Genomic DNA, 21625 nt, shown 5'->3' on the forward strand with positions numbered 1-21625 from the left:
CCGCCAACATCCATTTGTGCGATCTTTTGTGAATCACTGACCTTCTGCTATCCTGGCCTCCCCTGGCAATTTGATGTGCATACTAGTGTCCTCCCTAGAGCAGGTCTGGTATAAACATTACAAGAGGCTAACGGATGGAAATATATCTTCCTTCATGGAAGTAAAAACAACTGTGCGTGCACATGTGTGTACTGACCTCAGGCCATTGGACCCCAAAGCTTTCCCTTCTTCCCTTTGCAAGACTCTACCTTCTCTCAGCATCACTACCAAAGGTGAGGATGAGGGCCCCTCCCCCGTGAACAAATACTGTGCCCTAAACCTGAACACACGACTTTCTCCTTTACAGCTCAAATAAGAGTTGGACTTTTCAATAAGACATCACCAGAGACTTGGGGTAACAGAAGGGAACTGAACAGAGAATAACACGGCAGCAGTAATCATGGTCACAGACCATGGCTTGCCCTCCGGATAGAAGTCCTTCTGCACCTCCAGGCATTCTCCCTGAACTCAGACCAACAGGGGCAGCCGCCATCATCAGTGAGGCTCCCTGCACCCCAGGCTCTGTGCCACATACTTTACATGGATCACAAGGTAGAGTTTGCCCCTAAAACAAATGTCCTCATCCCAGGATAAGAACAAGAAGCCAGATTCAGAAGTGCCACTGTTGCTCTTAGGTGGCAGACATTAGGTCAGGGCCCAGCATTTGGCTGAGAGCAACACTCTTCTCTCCCAGACACTGTGGCTCTGCAGGCCCTCATGCGAGACGTAAGTGCTGAGGCCCCAGCAGGCCAGGTGTAAGCTGACAGAGCTGAGCACAAGCTCCAGGGAGAAGAGAGACTCCCTCTCTGCCCTCCACCTGAAGAAGCAAGTGCCAGACCAACACTGCCTGGGGTGGCCTGGGCCATGTGGCACATCTAAGAGTGGCCTACCTGTGCAAAAACACTGAAAAGTTCAGCAAAAGTGGAAGTGAATTCCACAGCTGATAGAGCAGGCTTCCTGGTCTCCCCCCCCCCCCCCCAGGCAACAGCAAGCAAGATTAGCCCTTTGGCTGAATGAGGATACCCTAAGAGATGGAATGGGTGACAGGCAGGATCAAGGAAAAGAAAGATAGTGGGGTAGGGGCTCAGAGATAATAAATGTGATTACTAAAAGGATGGTGACTTCATTTGTACCCCAAGTTGGTAAGGAGGATCCTATTGGTTTCTCATACTCGTTGGCTCCCTCTAGGCAAGGATAGGATAACACGTCTTCACCCTGCTAAGCCCAGAACCACCTCTAGGGTCCACACAGGATAGAGAATTTCAAAAAAGGCTCCATCTTCCCTCCCTTGCTCTTCCTCTCTGACTGCTGGCATAAATGAATGGAGTGTCAAAGCAGGCTCTCAGAAACAAAGGAGCAGAGGCTCCCGTTCCCTTCCAGCCAAAGTCCTGGAGCTCCCTGGGATGTTTTCCCACAGTAAGGCTCAAAGAAAGGAAGATGGTCAGGCACACTGTTGCCTTTAAGTGTAACCAGCCCAACTACCTGCTAGCCACACTAACATTGCCTACACTCAGGTCCCTTTTAGAAATGGACTGGTGTGAAAACTAAGGCTCACTAAAGCTACCCAGCCAGGAAGATTTCTGAAAAAGAAACCCAGTCTGAGTAGATTCGAGTTTGTAGATCTATCCCCTGAAAGAACAAGATGCAAAAAAAGAAAATGTACAGATATTTTTCTAGAAACTCATTATATGGCTCCTGGGTTCAAGTCCTACAAACATCCTTAAAGACTTCAAAATTCACCCACAAAACTTTCCCTGCTCTAAAAGTGTTTCCTACCCCAAAAGGAAAGTCTGTAATCCTACTTGAGATGGACAAATAGATTGCCAGGTCAGAGTAACTTCTACTAAAGTACTATAAGCAACTTATAGAAACAAAGTCACCTCAGGTGAGGTTCTTGGAAAACAGGGTGAAAGATATAATAATGTTAAAGCAGTGTAAAATCTTATTTTTTAAAAAAAAGACATTTCTGAACTGCTAAAGGCAAATACAGCGGCATGCTTGCGGTTGCAGACTCAGGAGGAGGCCCACTTTTGGTCAAGCACACACTCCTGGGTCCCACCACAGCCTCCAGCAACCTGTCCTGCACAGTTGTGAACACCAAGGGGTTGTCAGCTGAGTGGAACTGGGTCCTTTGGGCTCTTTATCGCTCCTGAGATCGGGCCAAATGGAAGGAGATGTTATTAGGATTCAGCAGACTTGCAGTATTAGAAAAAGTTATCCAGAAGTGGGAAATGAAGCCGAGTTCAGGTCGGCCTTCCAATGCCACACTGAGCACTGTTTAACAGGTGCTCCTAAGGCTCCTTTGTTAGATAAAGGTGTTAGATTCCATACCCACCATCGAGTAAGGGCCCAGATAAGTTAACTGGTAGGTTGTTGGCAGGAAGAGATAGAAATTATTTCTGTCCAGTAAAATATTTAACCCCATAGTACCCTGTAGGACAATCACCAGCTTTTTTCCCCTGTAGAGAGGTGAGCGGTTTAGAATACAAATCATGTGAATTGCTTAAATGCAAACATTCTGGAAGGAGCAGCAAATGTCTTAATGGACTTACCTTGACTACTAAGAGGTCATCTTTGACCTGTCCCAGAAGGGGCTTGCCTAAGGAGAAAAGGACAGATCTGCCTCCAAAATCCTGCCCAGCACCCACTTCAATATAAACATTCCCCTAAAAGTATAGGGGCTGTCGGGTACTTCAAAATCCACTGGAGATGAGGAGATGGCAGGCTAAGAAAGACTTACTTGAACTTGGACGAGCCATTGTTAGGCAAATCTTGGTTCCTGTAGTGGCTGGAGAGTTCAATCGACAATACAGTTGGGAAATTAATCGGCTGGGGATGATCTGGAGAGGTCCCATCAAGTCTTCTTTATAGTACTAATTCTTGAGATGGACTTTAGAAAAATCACAAAAAACAAATAGAAACAATAAAAAAATGCTTGTATTTCACAAATATGCCTGTATGTGTAGATAGATAGATAGATAAAGTAAGTAGGTCTTTAACAATCTTTAGTGCCAGGTCTTTATGGTACTCAGCCTCTAAACCAGCTGTTTTCTATTTGTTCTCAAGAGCACCTAGGTACTCTGGAACAGCGGTTCTCATGTGTGGTCCCCAGACCAGCAGCAACAGCATCCCCAGAGATCTTGCTAGAAATGCAAAGTCCTGGACTCCATTCCTCAAGCCCATGAATCAGACATCTGGAGGGGGGCACACAACTTTGTCCAGGTGAGCCTGACGAATGCTCAAGTTTGAGAACCACTGCCTTAAAGGGCTGATAAGAGGTTAGATGTGAGAATTCATGTGAAAAACATGTTCTGCTGCTGTTAAAAAGGTGTTAAAACCACTGGCCTCTCAATTTTTGGTTAAAATATTGTTTATGAGAATGTAAATTCTGAGAACTGAACTAAGCAGGAAAAATATTTATTATGACAACAAATAGGATAAAGATGACCTCATGTTAAAGAAATCTTTATCCCTGAGGAATCTTATAAAACAAGACACAGAGAAGACAATATTTGAATCAATGATATAGCATGGTAATCAGCAGAGCTGACTTCTATCTAGGAGGTCAAATTGTTGGAAGAACTCAGAATTAAAGGTCAATAGAAATAGAAAAAATAGAAAAATAATGTATTTCCCAAACCCTCATAATCCTTTTGGAGAACGACCTATTAAAATTATAAATACATTTCTCTTTGATCTAGAAATCCTAAGTCTGGGCATTTTTACAACAGACTTATTCACATCCACAATAACATATCTTCAGGGTTGTTCTTTAGACCATTGTGATTAACTGCAAGAGACTAGAAATAAACTAAATATCCATCTGCAGGGGACAAGTTCAATAAATAATGGCACATTTACAATATGCAACATGGCTGCTATATAAAGGAATGTATTTATGATTATACTGACATGACATTCTAGAACAGACAAAACTACGGGACAGAAAACACATCAGTGGTTGCCTGAACAGGGAAGAGTGAATATACAAAGGGCCACAAGGGTTTTTTAAGGTAATGGAATTGTTCTAGCTCTTAATTATATTGTCAGTGGCAGGATTCAGCTGGCTGGTACTGGTTTGGCAGAATCGATACCAACCATATTTCCCCATGTATAAGATGCACCTTTTTCTGAAAAATTTGGGGTCTAAAAACTGGATGTGTCTTATACAGTGGTTGTAGATTTTTTTTTTTATTTGCATGTGCTTTTTCATGCTTGTTTTTGTGCTTATTGTTGAAGACAGTGATTCGTCATCAGACATAGATGAGGACAAGAAAATGGATGGGAGTTTTGACAGTGATGAGGAGTTGTATGAATTTTATGATGAATAAAACTTGAGTTCAATAACTTGATGTAATACATATTTTTTCAAATTTTGGGCCCCAAAATTAAGGTGCATCTTATACATGGGGGCATCTTATACATAGGAAAATACAGTAATTTTTCATTGAGTTTAGTGAACCAGTTGTTAAAATGGCACTTGTAATCAGGGTTCTCTCTAAGGTGGGAGCTTGGGCAGCTGCCCAATGTGGAAATTACAAATTTACATTCCTTACTCTTTTTTAACGTTCATCTGTGCAACAGGATATTCTAAGCACCCATAGTAATGTTAATGTTCATTCTGTCCATAGGTGGAAAAAATTTGACAGAACTATGCTTATATTTATTCATTTCATAAAACTCATTATACCTTTGATGAAATGCTACATTTTAATTCCCTCGCGTTTGTTACTTCAGTAAACAAACATATAACATAAAGAGAAAAAGTGCCAAAGAACCAGGGGGTGACAAGCTGTCACTGGAAATATCTTAAATAACTTTTATTATTTTTTCAAGTATTAATATTTTTATTACTATTTTAAAACACCTTCTTATAACATAATCTAGTTTTGTGTACCTCTTTTACTGTTCTTATTTAAATATTAAATGCATGAAATAATAAACTACCTTTGGTATATTTTTTTTATACTTAAAACAGTTGTTAGGGCTGGGAACTAGTTGTTAAATTTTTTGAATCCCACCACTGATTATGGTGGTAGTTACATGATTGTGTCTATCAGACAGAACTCAACACTAAAAACGGGTTAATTTTACTGTAGGTAAGCTATAAAAAAAAAAAAAAAAGTTTTAAAATTAAAAGTTTTAAATATAAAAGTTTTAAAATTAAAAAATGGGTATGGGGGCCTGGCCTGTTGGCTCAGTGGTAGAGTGTCAGCCTGGTGTGCAGAAGTCCCGGGTTCGATTCCCGGCCAGGGCACACAGGAGAAGCGCCCATCTGCTTCTCCACCCCTCCCCCTCTCCTTCCTCTCTGTCTCTCTCTTCCCCTCCCGCAGCCGAGGCTCCATTGGAGCAAAGATGGCCCGGGCGCTGGGGATGGCTCCTCGGCCTCTGCCCCAGGTGCTAGAGTGGCTCTGGTCGCGACAGAGCGACGCCCCGGAGGGGCAGAGCATCGCCCCCTGGTGGGCAGAGCGTCGCCCCCTGGTGGGTGTGCCGGGTGGATCCCGGTCAGGCGCATGCGGGAGTCTGACTGTCTCTCCCCGTTTCCAGCTTCAGAGAAATACAAAAAAAAAAAAAAAAAAAATGGGTAGAGGGTTCAGTCACACAAGATAAAGAGTTCTGGAGATGGGCTGCACACCACGAATGTACTTAACATTGTTGAACTAGACACTTAAAAATGGTTAAGGTGGTAAATTTTGTGCACTTTACTACAATTTTTTTAAAAACCCAAATGAACAAAGTCTATTAAATGTGATTTGTTGATTCAATATTTATTTATTTATCTATTTATTTACTTATAAAGATTTTATTTATTGATTTTAGAGAGAGGAGGGAGAGAGAATGAGAGAAAATGGTGGGGGGAGGAATAGAAAGCATCAAATTGTAGTTGTTTCTTGACCAGGCAAGCCCGGGGTTTTGAACCGGCAACCTCAGCATTCCATGTTATCGCTTTTCCCACTGCGCCACCACAGGTCAGCTTGATTCAGTATTTATAAGCAGACAGCTTGCTGGCTTCAGAAGTGAGTGTTGGTATCAGCAGAGCAGAAGATAGTCTTAGAGGTTAAAAATAAATGTCTGGAAGATGAAGCTCAAAAACCTGTTCATGACCCTGGCCAGGTAGCTCAGTTGGTTAGAGCATTGTCCTGATATAGCAAAGTTATGGGTTTGATCCCCAGTCAGGGCACATACAAGAACCAAACAATGAATGCATAAATGAGTGGAATAACAAATCAATGTTTTTCTCACTTCCTTTCTCTCTCAAATCAATAATTTTTTAAAAATGCTCTTTCTAAATGTGTATTTTTAAAATTTCAAATATTTTATAATACTGTACTACTTTATTAGTGGAATCTAAATTTTCCATGTCTAGGTGATATAATAAGTCAGTGAGAAAATTTTAGTCTCCTTGGATACAAAATCCATTCACTTCTTTTTTCTTTAGTGAATGTGTGAATTGTTTTTGCTAATTTCATTAATTTACAAGATGCTCTGCAAGTCTCTCAGTAAATGTGAAAACAAAGTAGAGAATAAAAACAAAATGTTCACATTTTTGGTCAGCACTACCTTAAAATTATTTCCAAGATCGAAAATGCTCAGACATAGGACTATTTTAAAGATGCTATCACAAAGTATTTATTGGAAGCATTGTCTGTGCCAACATAGATCTGCTTTCCTGGGGAAGTCAGAGTGGATAGAGGTTCTACCTTCCACAAGCTTACTACCCTGTTCAAGTATAAAAGCAAGTTCACAGGGCAATGGAGAACTCAGGTTTTCCCAGTCCAGAAACCCCCAGGGAAGACAACTGCCCTGGGTGAAAGCACCAATTATTCTGCCTTTTTATCTTCAGGGTGGGAAGACAAGCCTCAGGGGAGGAAATAAATTCATTCATCAAACCACTCATTAGGAGCTTGGGGGGGGGGGGGGGCGGAATAGGTTCCCAGACACTGCCATTACTCTGAGTGAATGGCGTTCCCTGTTTAACCAGGTTTTCTTGTGTAACCTGAAACTCACCTGCAGAATTAGAAAAAATAAAATAAAATGTCTGTATGACCCCAGTGAAAAAAGGAGAACCTACTAATTCTGAAAAAAATATAATAAATCAAAGGTTGTATCAGGACTCGAGGAAAATTTTTTACAAAAAAAATTAAGTACACGATTAGTATATTGCAAAGGAACTCCAAAAACTTACATAGGCGTTCAATAAATGCTTTTGGAACACCTACAAGCTGAATTAATACAAGGCACCAGTCCTGCTATCAACACTGGTAGACTCCCCTCCCTTCTCTACCACTTGCTCTTGTCAAGGTCACCAGCGACACCCGCCTTGCTAAACCTTGACTAAGTCCAGCCTCGGACCCATTTGATTACCTCTCCTCTCCGAGAAAACACTTGCTTCTCCTGGCTTCCGGGGGACACCCTAGCCTGGTTGTCCACCTAGCTCTCTGACACCCCATTCTCCCAGGGCTCCAGACAACGTTTCCCCTCCACCGTCAGAAAGATAGCTCCCACACACTGCCAAGCCTGAGCTCCGGAACTTTCCCTATACCTTCAACCCACAAAGCCTAGGGCAGGAGTCCCCAAACTACAGCCCCGCCAGCCGCATGCACTTCCAGAAGGGGCACCTCTTTCATTGGTCAGTGAGAGAATAGTTCCCATTGAGCCCTGGCCGGTTGGCTCAGTGGTAGAGTGTCGATTGGCGTGCCGGAGTCCCGGGTTCAATTCCCGGCCAGGGCACATAGGAGAAGCGCCCATCTGCTTCTCCACCCCTCCCCCTCTCCTTCCTCTCTGTCTCTCTCTTCCCCTCCCGCAGCCGAGGCTCCATTGGAGCAAAGTTGGCCCAGGCGCTGAGGATGGCTCTGTGGCCTCTGCCTCAAGCGCTAGAATGGCTCTGGTTGTGGCAGAGCAATGCCGGGTGGATCCCGGTGGGGCACATGTGGGAGTCTGTCTGACTGCCTCCCCGTTACCAACCTCAGGAAAAAAAAAATACTGGTCAGTTTGTTGATTTAAATGTACTTGTTCTTTATTTTAAATATAGTATTTGTCCTCATTTTGTTTTTTTACTTTAAAATAAGATATATGCAGTGTGCATAGGGATTTATCCATAGTTTTTTTTTATAGTCCAGCCCTCTAACGGTCTGAGGGACAGTGAACTGGCCCCCTGTGTAAAAAGTTTGCAGACCCCTGGCCTAGGGCATCACCCTCCTTGGCCCTGGCTTCCCCTTTCCCTCACATCTCACAACCCACACCCCACAGCCACGCTGGTTACAGTCCTGCCAGCTGCACCTTTAAACTACACCCAGAATCCAAACCCTCCTCCTATGTCCACATCCACCAGCCTGCACAAGGCCACCATCATCTGCCACCCAACACGCTGCAGTGACGGGCGACTACTCAAAGGGGATGCTCTGCTCGGAGCCCTCCCGGGGACCCCCATCACAGCGGCCCGCCAAGCCCACCAGCTCCAGCCCTGCTACTCTCCAAACTTGTTTCCCGCCCCTCCCTCCATTCTCAGGCCCCAGTGGCCCGGTGCTGGGCCAGAAGACACCGGGCCTCCGCACGTGCTGCTGCCGACCAGAGGAGCCTAACGGTCCTCCCGCAAGGGCATGGCCGGCTCCCCGCCCTCCACCGCCTGCCTGCCCCTACTCTTTCCGCCACCGTCTTCTGAGTCCCGGAACGCGGAGGCAGAGGCCGGGAAGCGCATGCGCGCTCCGCGCCCATCCAGGTCCGCACGGGCGTTGCGCTCAGCCCCGTGGGAGCGCGTGGTCCGCCGTGACCCTGGCTGGAGCTGAGGAAGGCGACCGGGACCCCAGCACGGGCGGAGACTAACCTGCAGGAGGCGGCGACGGTGGCGGCGCCCCAGGCGCGAGCTAGAAGAGTTGGCAGCGGGGCTGGGCGGAGCAATCCTGCTCCCCGGGTTGCAGCGGCCCCTGCTGGAGACCATCCCTGGCTGGCCAGAGCGGTGGGCCGTCCAGTTGCCGTCCCCTCCCCAGCCTTGCTCATCATTGTTTGTTTCTTTGCTTGTCGCTGTTTGCGGCCGGGCGGAGCGGGGGAGGGGCAGCGCCGTGCCTGGTCTTTGTTAGCTTTCCAGATATGTCCTGAATTACTGCCCACTTTTCCTCTGGAGCCTGTAGCTGGACCACACAAATCAGGACAGAACATTTCACATGTTGCGGCTTTCTGTGAAACATCAGTTTTCCAATGATGATTCATTGGGTTCCCAGGCCAGCACACCAAACTTGAGTGCTGGTGCCAAGATCTTTACCAGGTGTCGGAAAGAAACAGTTCGGGGGCCTTTAGGCTGTTTTATCCACCACGTGTGTGACTAAACGTATGAGACTTTCAAGGGTTAGATCTTACTTTATTGGCCAAGTTTAACCTACGCAGGGACGAACTCTCAAGGTGTCCGGAGACAACATACCCTCAAGGGGCTGCAAACAAGAGTCGAGCCTGGCGCTTACAACTAGGTCCTTATATATCCTAAGTGAGCAAGCATTATACAGAAGCAGATGTGGCAGTTAGCTATTCGCTAGGCAGGTCATGCACAGCATAGCAACAGGGGAAGGGTTTAGCTCAGTGTAGAATTTCAAACATAAACTTCTGATAAGGGTCTCTAACCAATAGAATGCAGGATGTTTGCTCAGCTTTGTGCTGATCTCTTTGTTCTCTGCCTCACAGGGACTCTATCAGCACTTCCTTGTTCCTGCTCCTTCAAGAGTTAGACTGTGGCAGCCACAGCCCATCTCCCCGAACCTAACATTCCCCCATCTCTTTGGGGCATAAATCAAACCCTTGATTCTTCATCAGTGGGAAGAATGGTATAAGGTTGGGACAGAACCATTAACTTCACTACATCTATTCTTTCTTTAACGAAGGCAAGGAGCTTGTTAAGGATTATTGGTCCAAAGGCAAGAGCTAATAAGAATAATAGGAGGGGTCCGGCAACTGTGGATATGAGGGTAGTTAACCAAGGAGAGGTCTTAAACATGGAGGCATACCAGCTAGGGCAGGGGTCCCCAAACTTTTTACACAGGGGGCCAGTTCACTGTCCCTCAGATCGTTGGAGGGCCGGACTATAAAAAAACTATGAACAAATCCCTGTGCACACTATACATATCTTATTTGAAAGTAAAAAAACAAAATGGGAACGAATACAATATTTAAAATAGAGAACAAGTAAATTTAAATCAACAAACTGACCAGTATTTCAATGGGAACTATGCTCCTCTCACTGACCACCAATGAGAGGTGCCCCTTCCGGGTGTGCGGCGGGGGCTGGATAAATGGCCTCAGAGCGCTGCATGCGGCCCGCGGGCCGTAGTTTGGGGACCCCTGAGCTAGGGTTTTCTTCTTCTAGGTCCCTGTTCCTTAATCTGTTTGTAAGTGTCTTGATATTCTCTCTAATTATTCCAGAGTGGTTGGCGTAAAAACAACATTCTTCTCTTAAAGCAGCACACACTCCTCCCTGCTTAAGGAGGAGGAGGTCTAGCCCTCTCCTATTCTGAAGGGATACCTCAGCAAGGGAGTCTATTTGCTTCTCAAGGTATATTACCTGTTCCTGGAGAAGTGCAATATCTTTAGAGAAGGTCTTGGATAACTGTCTGAGGGTGAGTTCTCCCTGAATGAGGGATGCTGTCCCTACCGCGGCTGACCCTACAATTCCTATGGTAGCTATGATAGGGATGAGAGGAGCTCGTTTTGCCCACCTAGGGGGAGCTACAAGGAATTCGAGGTCTTCCCCATACAGATATACCTGTGGAATAATATAAGCACTTACACAAAGCTCAGGATGAGTGGGGACTATATACTTGAAGATACCTTGAGTGCACACAAACCATAGTCCTTCAGGAGCCTTTGTTACATTTGGGCCCTCTAGAGTGGCAGGTAGGGTTTCTTGGTTAAGACAATAGTCACTATAATTGGAGTTACTTAAGGTGAAATTTGCCAGAAGGTAGCAGGTCCCTTTCCCATGGAACTCTGCCAAAATGAGAGATCCTTCAGAGAAACAATCCTTTATCTGATCCTGGTTCCGGTCCCTCATAAGGGTCACTATAGTGGGAGCTAGGCCAGTCATCTAAGAGCGGGCTCCTGGCTGAATCAGAATGTCTCCAAGCTGCTGGTGAATCACAGAATTTTTCTTCAAAAAACTTTGATAAGTCAGCTTGGAGGGTTATGGGGTTGCTACTATTCCAGGTGTTATTCTGTGCTATAACTGTGCCATCTGCTGTCCTGATTAAAACCCATTCCTGCAACTCCAGTCCCTTGCTGGGTAGACAATAAAAAGTTATCAGTCCTAAGTGGAGGAGAAGGTGAGCTTTAGAGGCTCTCCAGGGGTCCGCTTGACTTGCCATCTCCGAGATCCTTCGTCGGGTGGTTGGGCCGGCTTCACATGGGAGAGGTGGATCCAGCAAGGCTTTTCAGCTACTTTAACAACTGTAGGTGTGCTCAAGAGTACCTGGAATGGTCCATTCCATCGCAGCTCAAGGTTGCCCCGTCTGTGGTTGAGAATCCATACCCACTGCCCAGGCTCTGGTGACTCCGGCAGTCTGGGATTGTGTTCTCCTTCGGAGCTGGCTGATCTCTGGAAGGTTTGCACTTCACTCCTGATGTGCTGCAGAGCCTGCAAGGACTTGAGAAATTATGGTTAGAAACTTCTAATTCCTCTCTGGTTAATCGAGGCACAAGGGGTATGGGCTGTCCAAACAGGATTTCATAAGGGGCCCACTTCTTAAGATAAGGGGTACATCTAGTTCTAAAGAGGGCGAAAGGGAGTAGCTCAACCCAATTTTCGCTGGTCTCCTCCTTCAGTTTAATTATAGTCTCCTTTAGAGTCCTGTTCATTCTTTCTACCTGTCCTGAACTTTGGGGCCTATAAATGCAATGCAATTTCCAATTGATACCTATCTTAGTAGCTAGTTCTTGAGATATCCTAGAGATGAATGCAGGTCCATTGTCTGATCCTAGGGCTAGGGGAATGCCATATCTAGGTATGATCTCCCTTAATAAGACTTTGCAAACTGTGGAAGCAGCCTCTCCTCGCATGGGGAATGCTTCTACCTATCCTGAGAAAGAGTCTACTAATACTAATAGATACTTATAACCTGATTTCCCAGGGGTCATCTCTGTGAAATCTACTTCCTATAACTCTCTAGGAGCTTTCCCCCGATACCTCACAAAGGAAGGCAACTTCTTATTCTGTGCATTTACCCTGGCACAGATGCTGCATCTAGAGACAACGGAGCGGACAATATCCCTGATGTTGGGCCTAGAATAATATTTCTTGACAAGTTGTTCTAGCTTATTCTGCCCTAGGTGAGTGCTAGTATGAATATCTCTTACTATTTCCCTTACTATTCCCTGGGGTAAATAGAGCTGGGAATCAAGAAGCTCTATCCATCCCTGCTGATTTTTCTTCCCCTTTAATTGTATCCCTTCCGGCTCTTCTAGGGAATATGTAGGATCCAGAGGTAGCGTTGGCTTAGGCAGCAATGGCAGAAGGCTTTCCTGTGGTCCAGTGACTGCTTCTCTTGCAGCTGAGTCTGCTAGGTTGTTACCTTTTATAATACGAGAATTCCCCTTCTGGTGTCCTTTGCAGTGGATGATGGCAACTTTGGTAGGTAGCCAAATGGCGTCTAGGAGGGCAAGAATTTCACTGCGATTTTTTTTTTTTTTTTTTTTTTTTTGTATTTTTCTGAAGCTGGAAACAGGGAGAGACAGTCAGACAGACTCCCGCATGCGCCCGACCGGGATCCACCCAGCACGTCCACCAGGGGCGAGGCTCTGCCCCTCCGGGGCGTCGCTCTGCCGAGACCAGAGCCAGTCTAGCGCCTGGGGCAGAGGCCAAGGAGCCATCCCCAGCGCCCGGGCCATCTTTGCTCCAATGGAGCCTTGGCTGCGGGAGGGGAAGAGAGAGACAGAGAGGAAGGAGGGGGTGGGGGGTGGAGAAGCAAATGGGCGCTTCTCCTATGTGCCCTGGCCGGGAATCGAACCCGGGTCCCCCGCACGCCAGGCCGACGCTCTACCGCTGAGCCAACCGGCCAGGGCCATCACTGCGATTCTTAATGTCCTTCCCCCCTGCTGTCAGGAGGCCTCTCTCCTTATATATGATTCCGTGAACATGGGCGGTGGCAAATGCATAACGGCTGTCAGTATAGATGTTGGCAACTTTTCCCTCCACTATCTGTAAGGCAATGGTTAGTCCTATTAGCTCTGCCCTCTGTGCAGATGTCCCTGCGGGCAAGGCTTTCTGCCATAGGACCTTATCTCCCATGGTCACTGCTGCCCCTGCATACCGTTGTCCATCCTTGACAAAACTACTCTCATCAGTAAAGAGAGTCAAGTCTGCCTTTTCATAGGCCTGATCCCTTAAGTCCGGGTGGGAGCCAGTCACCTTGTCAAGGATTTGCTTGCAACTGTGATCCACTGTGGACTCCGGTATTGGCAACAGGGTCGCTGGGTTCAGGGCGGTTGTTTTGAGTAACTGAACAGACGGAAGGTTCAACAACTGAGCCTGATATTGTGTCAGCCTTGCATTGGATAGCCACGTATCAGGAGGTGCTCGTAGCACTTGCTCTACGTAATGTTCCCCAATTACTTGGAAGTCCTGTCCCAAAGTTAACTTACTAGCCTCCTTGACTAGTATTGAGGTGGCAGCAAGTGCCCTCAGACATGCTGGCCATCCCAAGGCTACAGGGTCAAGTTTCTTGGACAGATAGGTGACGGGCCTCTTCCACGGCCCGAGCTCCTGACTCAGTACCCCTAGAGCTACCCCTCCCTTTCCTGCTATAAATAGCTGAAAGGGTTTGGCCATATCCGGCAGGGCCAAAGCTGGGGCAGTCACTAGGGCCTCCTTAAGCGCTTGGAACGCTTGCTTTTCCTTATCTGTCCATATGAATTGCTCTTCCTTTCCCCTGGTTAGTTCGTGTAGGGGTCTAGCTAGTTCTGCAAAGCCCAATATCCACAGTTGGCAGTATCCTACTGCACCCAGGAATTCTCGTACCTGTCTCTTGCTGGTAGGCTCGGGGATCTGCAAGACCGTCTGGATTCGCTGGCTGGACAATGTCCTTTGCCCTCCCTGCAAGTTATACCCCAAATAACTTACAGTTTGCATCACAATCTGGGCCTTCTTGGCGGAGACTCGATACCCCATTCATCCAAGATCTTGTAGCAGGTCCGAGGTAGCTTCCTCACACTCTCCTTTGTCGTTGGCAGCTATGAGGATGTCATCCACATACTGGAGCAGTACGATCGATGGATGAGAGGAGCAGAAAGCCTGCAGATCTTTGCTGAGGGCCTCATTAAAAATGGTGGGGGAATTCTTAAACCTTTGTGGTAGTCTGGTCCAAGTGAACTGCCCCACCAGTCCATGTTCTGGGTCATTCCATTCAAAGGCAAAGATCTCTTGGTTCTGAGGCGCCAGGGGAATATAAAAGAAGGCATCCTTCAAATCCAGGACCGAATAATAGGTATGGGTTGGGGGCAATGAGCTCAGTAAGGTATACAGGTTGGGTACCGTGGGATGAATAGTCTCTACCTGTGCATTCACCTCCCACAAGTCCTGCACCGGGTGGTAGTCATGGGTCCCCGGCTTTTGGACGGGGAGTAACGGGGTGTTCCAGGCTGATTGGCATTCTCAGAGTATGCCTGCCTTCAGCAGGCGCTGCAAGTGCCGTGCAATGCCCCGTCTGGCTCGGGCTGGGACCGGGTATTGCCTGATCCTTGATCCTAACTGGGCTAGCAGTGCTCAGCAGCTGCACTAGGACAGGCAGTTGGTGGGTGGCCAAACCTGGTGGGTTGGTCTCTGCCCAAACTTCAGGTACCCTGGCACGCAGGGCATCCGAAATTCCTGCTCCTTCCTCCTTACCTCCTTGGATAGTGGCAAGTAAGTATTCTTCAGACAGTGGGACAGTTATCTCCAAGCTGACCTCTGCCTCCTTGTCCCTCGTAGGGCTCTCCTCCCGTCGGAAGGTAACGGTGGCCTGAAGTTTGTGCAATAAGTCGCTTCCAAGTAGTGGGTAAGGGCAGTCTGGAATGACTAGGAAGGAGTGGGTAATGGTGCCTCAGCCTAAGTTAGTAATTCTTGCGGTAGCCCATGGATAGGCTTTTGCTTTGCCCGTTGCCCCTACTATTTTGGTAGTTGCCTTCTGAATTTGCCCTTGTGGTTGCTTTAGGACTGAGTAGGTAGCTCCCATGTCGACTAGGAAGTCTATTGGCTTTCCTTCGACTGTTAAGGTGACCATGGGCTCCTGGGAGCCAACGGGAATGGAGCCCTGGCCCTGTCAGTCTAAGGTTTGGAGCAAGACCTCTGGGCCCTGTCTTGGCCCTTGGCTGTCAGCCTTCAACCTTGGACACTCTTTTCCAGTGCCCTTTCTCCTTATAATAGGCACATTGATCTTTGGCTATTTGTCGTCCCTGGCCCTTTTGCTGTCCCCCTTTCCCTTTGGGAGGAGGTTTCTGGGCAGCAATCAGGGTTTTGGCAACTTCCTTTGCCCTGCCAACCTCCGGATCATCCCTATTGACATACACCTTCTGGGCTATCGCTAATAGCTTGCTTCTATTTTCTCCTTCAAATCCCTCTATCTTCTGAACTTTTTTCTAACATCTGAAGCGGCCTGAGTCACAAAGGCTATATTTACTAGTCTTCTGTTTTCTTCTGCCTCAGGATCTAGAGGGCCTCCACGAGTCTTTCTAGAAAGGCTGCTGGAAATTCTTCTCTTCCCTGGATGACTTCACTAACCTTACTGAAGTTGGTAGGCTTTCTCGCAGCTGCCTTGAACCCCCTCAGCAGAGCCTTGCAATACTGGAGGAGCGCGTCCCTTCCCCCGGTAGTATTAGGGTCCCAGGCTGGGGGCTGAGAAGGGAGTATGTCTTCTATTTCCCTCCTCCCGGCCATAGTCTCTCCCTCCTCCCCCAGGACCGCCTTTGTGGCCTCCCGCATTATCCTATCTCTCTCTTCAGAAGTGAAGAGAGTTTGCAGAATCTGTTGACAGTCATCCCAGGTGGGCTGATGAGTTCTGAATATGATTTCGAGGAGGGAGATTAGCCCTTGGGGTTTCTCAGAGAACGGAGGATTCTGATGTTTCTAATTATATAAGTCACTGGTGGAGAAGGGCACATAAACAAGGCGGGGAGGTGCCCTGGTGGAATATCTGGTGCCCGCAGCACTTCTCAGAGAGGCAAAATGGCGGCACCTCCCGCTGTTCAATGCGTAAACCTCCTGCCTACGCGATTTGGGGAAAAAAAAGCGTGTGTGTGGGGGGATTTTAAAGGTGGTCTCCCGGCCAAACACGTCGGGGGGGGGGGGGGCAGACGCCGCCAGAACTCAACCGGATTCTCAGAGCCGGAGGGCGGATGGAACCCGGGCGCCGGGAGACAGCACACTGCCGCCTGGCGATTTAAAAAGTGGGCGGACCGCAGGGAAAAGAAGACGCCAGGGGCCGCAGAGGCCCTGCCCACCTCGGCGCCCAGCCCCCGCCGCCCCGCGAGCCCGGAGGCCACCCAGTGAGCCTGGAGGCTGCAGCGGGGAGACGCACCGTGGCGGGGGAGGCCCCGAGCCCGAGCGCAGCTCCGAAGCGGTGTCCCGGCGAGCGGCGACCGCCCGCGCCCGGCGGGAACACAGCCGCGGAGCATCCCGGGAGCCACGCGCGCTGCACGCTGGGGCGGGTAGTCCCCTCAGGCCTCACTCCTTCCAGGCTGCAGCGAAAATCTGCCGCCTGTGGCTCCTTTTAAGGCTCCCAAGGGGCCTCGCTAGATCCACTGATGGGGGAAAGTGGAGGACAGCAGACCGAGGGCACCAAGCCAAGTTTCCCTATCCCTGCCGGATGGGTGGAAGGAAGGAGTCCACCGCCTTCCCTATCAAGTACTATTCGGACACCTGGTAGAGAGGTGGGAGAAAACAGACAACACAGACCAACAGGGCAGCAGACAACATGGTCTTTCACACACACGAAATTAGCATATAAACTGAAATCAAAGCGCGGAACAGACAAATAAGAACCCTAACGTGACCGGTCACTTTTAATGTTAGCGAAACCAAATTTCAGAGAGCAGCGTCCCGCCTCTGAAAGTCCTGGGTAGGTTACCGGCAGCATCCCACCTACTACCTCAGGGTTGTTTGCTCCGGAGCCCAAAAACCAAACCAAAGAGGATCCTCAGTAAATACTTACTCAGCCCAAGCTGCCTATCCGGTCTCCGAACCGGGGGAAGTTTCCCGGCCAACGCACCAAATGTTTCATCCACCACACGTGTGAATAAACGTCAGAGACTTTCAAGGGTTAGATCTTACTTTATTGGCCAAGTTTAACCTACACAGGGATGAACTCTCAAGGTGTCCGGAGACAACATACCCTCAAGGGGCTGCAAACAGTCGCACCTGGCGTTTACAACTAGGGCCTTATATATCCTAAGTGAGCAAGCATTATACAGAAGCAGATGTGGCAGTTAGCTATTTGCTAGGCAGGTCACGCACAGCATAGCAACAGGGGAAGGATTTAGCTCAGTGTAGAATTTCAAACATAAACTTCTGATAAGGGTCTCTAACCAATAGAATGCAGGATGTTTGCTCAGCTTTGTGCTGATCTCTTTGTTCTCAGCCTCACAGGGACCCTATCAGCCCTTTCCTGTTCCTGCTCCTTCAAGAGTTAAACTCTGGCAGCCACAGCACACCTCCCCGAACCTAACAGTGACCCATGTGGCTGCACGCAACTGATTTCCCTTAAAATGGGTGTTTGTTTTTTTCAATTCAGCCTTTCCTCCATTATTAAGTATCCTAAACTGTAATGGCTTTTGGGCATACCAATAGATCTGAAAGAGCAATGGCCTTAGAACTTGGGTGCAAAAAATGTTACATTAACATTTGTTTTCCCAACCAACTTCAACCACATCACAGTTTGACTGGAAATTCAGCTCACTTTGGAGCTTCTCTTGCTCCTGTAGGCTGTAACTGCCCTTCGGCAGTTTGTGGAGTCCAAGATTATTGGAGGACTTAACATCTGGCTGTTTTCCCCTCACATGTATGTGGAACTTACTGTGTGTCAGACACTTCTAAGAACTTCACATATATTATTAACCAAGTTAAATTTTTCCCACCACTTGTTAAAACAGATTTTGTTATCCTGACTTTACAGGTGGGGAAACGGAGGTCCATGGAGGTCAAATAACTGCCCCAGACATAAAAGCTGTTGAATAGTAGGACTGGGGCCCTGGCGGATAGTTGGGTTGGTTGGAACATAGAATAGGGCAAGGTTGGGGGTTCCACCCCAGTCAGGGCACATGCAAGAATCAGCTGATGAATGCATACTAAAGTGGAACAACAAATTGATGTTTCCTTCTCTCTCTCTAAAATAAAAAGAAAGTAGTATGCCTGGGATTTGAACCTGGTCTGCCACCACATATACTGCCTCTCATTAAAGTATTGCTCTTCCAGCCTGACCAGGTGGTGGCACAGTGGATAGAGTGTTGGCCTAGAATGCTGAGGGCGCAGGTTCAAAACTTTGAGGTTGTCGGCTTGAGCACATGCGCATCCAGCTTGAGTGCGGGGTCACTGGCTTGAGCGTGGGGTCATAGACATGACCCCAAAGTCACTGGATTGAGCCCAAAGGTCACTGGCTGGCTGAAGCTCCACCCCCTGGGCCCAGTCAAGGCGGGAAGGAAAAGCAATCAATGAACAACTAAGGTGCCACAACTATGAGTTGATGCTTCTCATCTCTTTTCCTCCCTCTTTCTCTCGTTGGGAAAAAAAAAAGTGTTGTTATTCCATTGATTTTTGTGCTTATGGCATTTGCCATCAAGTGTTAATCCTTGTCTTTATTCAGACATTAGGGGGCAAGGAGAGAGGGAGATCCAGTGCCCTCATTTCAACCTCGTGGTCTGAAGGGCCAATATATAGGCCTCTGTTACCACCTACAAGTTGGGTCACCTCTGAGACATTGTATTCCATCAAGGTCCAGGGATCCACCACCCACAGCTACCCACCACATTACCCTTCAACCCTATCCTTTCTTCCAGGCTTGGAAGAGCTGAGTCTTCCTCACAAGTGTCAGGCTATATCCTCTTCCTGAAGCATCAGCCAACATTCCTTCCATCTTTCAAGCAAGTCCAGCTTAATTTTTTGATGTCCTTGTCCATCCAAAACAAAAGCTGTTCCTTCTCCCTGGAATGTTCTTTTCCAATTCCCTCCATAATAACTGCTCCCATCTTTCCAGTCTCAGCTCAATTGTCACTTCCTCAAGAAAGCCTTCTCTGATCCCAGCCTCCCAACTCCCATTAAATGAGGTCCTTTGTTCCTGATGCAGGCTCTTAAAGCACCATAGCAGTTATCCCACTCAAATTTCAAATGTATTTCTGTTTATTTATTATATTTTCTCTCCTCCACCATAAGCTCACTGAAGATGACCCCTTCTATTTCTATTTCTCACCATGATATTTCCAGTCTCTCACAGTGCCTGATAGTAGATGATCGATTTATTAATTTATTTGACATGTATTAAATGAATGAAGGAACAATCTCATAAGAAAAGTAACCTAGAGCTCAGGATAATGGCTTGGCTATCTTTACTTAAATGAATAAGCAAATTACTTTCTTTTTCTTATTATTTATGAGTGTTTAGGAGTACAAAACACAAATTAAATAAAAAACAGTGCATCAATAACATACTATTTATGGAGATTTTCCTGGGATAACCAAGTAGGTTATAGTAAGAGTTAGCAGTGCATAGCCTGGCAAGGTAGTACTGCCTCCTTCCCTAAGTGAAATTCAGACATACTACACCTCTGGAAAGAGAATCTCCCTTCCCCCTGACCTTCATATCATCTCAGGGTCACTAACTTTACTGATTATCATGCTGCCCCTCAGGGGTGGACTGTCTTCTTTAAGCCTCCAATACAGTATAAATATGGACATAAACCCCTGTGCTTGCTGTCTTTTATTGATTGATTGATTTTGGCACACTAAAAGAAAGGTGAAACTTTTTAAGGCTTTACTGTAAACAAAGGGAGAACAACAAGAAAATAGACATCAAGATCACAAAACTACAAGAGACATGAACACAACCCAGAAATTGCCTGAGTTATTATTTTTGACACCCCCCCCATCCTTGTACTGTTTCATCAGCATCCTTGAAAAAGGATAGTACATTAATTTTCTTGGAAATTCATCATCCCAGTGCACTAAGGTTGCAGAGGTTTGATCCCTGGTCAGGGCACATATAAAAGTCAACCAATGAATGCTTAAATAAGTGGAACAATAAATTAATGTTTTTCTTTCTCTCTCCTTTCCTCTCTTTCTAAAAATCAATACATTTAGGCCCTGGCCGGTTTGCTCAGTGGATAGAGCATCGGCCTGGCATATAAACGTCCTGGGTTCAATTCCCAGTCAGAAGTTTGATTCCCAGGAGAAGTGACCATCTGCTTCTCTCCGTCTTTCTCTCCCCCTTCTCTCTCTCTTCCCCTCCCTCAGCCAGTGGCTGGATTGGTTTGAGCATGGGCCCCAGATGCTGAGGATGGCTCTGTTGATTTGAGCACTGGCCCCAGAGAGGGGTTGCTGGGTGGATCCTGGTTGGGGCACATGTGGGAGTCTGTCTCACTGTTTTCTCGTCTTTCTCTTAAAAAATAAAAATAAATACATTAAAAACATGTTTGTAATCCTCTTGGAAAGTTATGAAGTAAATATTAATTGGATTCTGAATTTTCCCTTTACCAGAAAATAAGTGTGACCAACTCATCAGTACATCGGGAAATTTGTTAGAAATGTAGAATCTCAAGCCCCAACCTGGAACTCTCAATTAGAATCTGCACTTTAAGAATATCTCTCTGAACCATCAAGTCTGGCCATTGTTTACTTAGCAGCAGGTTCAAAGTTATTACAAATAGCTGCTACAGCTAGGGAGGTGTAACATGGTGTTATATAAGAAAATCAGAGCATCTTTGTTCTTGCCCACTGGAAAACTGATGTGTTTCACTTGGAACCAAAACTAGAAATTGTATTTCTCATTCAGAAAGCAAATAAAACACCACTCTTTATTTCAAGCATGCAAGAGGTGCTGGTCTACAGAGCAGAGAGTTCAAGTTAGGGGGAAGACTGAGTACTGAGCGAACTGAGGCACTTTTCCCTGGGTGTTAACAGTGAGCAATGCTGATAAAAGTTTCCTTGGAAATGTAATTAATAAAATTTCCTATTAAAAAAGCTCTGAATTATTTTTCAAATGTCTGAACATTTTGCACTTCTTCCAGCAATATGTGAGAGTTCCATTTGCCCCATGTCCTTTCCGGCACTTGGCACTGTCACTGTTTTTAAAGGCACCCTAATACATGTATGGTGGTTTTTCACTGTGGTTTTAATTTACATTTCTGCTACACCTTAGTTGCTCATTGATTGCTTTCTCATATGTGCCTTGACCGCAGGCCTTCAGCAAACCGAGTACCCCTTGCTCGAGCCAGCAACCTTGGGTCCAAGCTGGAGAGCTTTTGCTCAAACCAGATGAGCCCGCGCTCAAGCTGGTGACCCCGGGGTCTCAAACCTAGGTCCTTGGCATCTCAGTCCAATGCTCTATCCACTGCGCCACCGCCTGGTCAGGCTAATTTACATTTCTGTAGT

At 46.8% G+C, this 21625-nt stretch overlaps 1 protein-coding gene across 6 annotated transcripts in view; it reads right to left on the bottom strand.

The window, feature by feature from the left end:
- Window positions 1-16650, bottom strand: part of SIRT5 (sirtuin 5) — a 36607-nt gene extending 19957 nt beyond the window's left edge. Inside the window, exons 1-3 of one of the 6 annotated variants that reach the window (XM_066268362.1) lie at window positions 16566-16650; window positions 8864-11653; window positions 2780-2929 (exon numbers count right to left, since the gene is read on the bottom strand). In XM_066268362.1, the coding sequence (XP_066124459.1) occupies window positions 2780-2894 (115 nt within the window). In that variant the 5' untranslated portion in view covers window positions 2895-2929; window positions 8864-11653; window positions 16566-16650. The other 5 variants (XM_066268361.1, XM_066268360.1, XR_010730392.1 and 2 more) reach the window with 5 other exon arrangements.
- Between the last annotated feature and the right edge of the window lie 4975 nt (window positions 16651-21625).

This window comes from Saccopteryx bilineata, chromosome 3 (genome assembly GCF_036850765.1).
Source record: "Saccopteryx bilineata isolate mSacBil1 chromosome 3, mSacBil1_pri_phased_curated, whole genome shotgun sequence".
NCBI classification, from domain to species: domain Eukaryota; kingdom Metazoa; phylum Chordata; class Mammalia; order Chiroptera; family Emballonuridae; genus Saccopteryx; species Saccopteryx bilineata.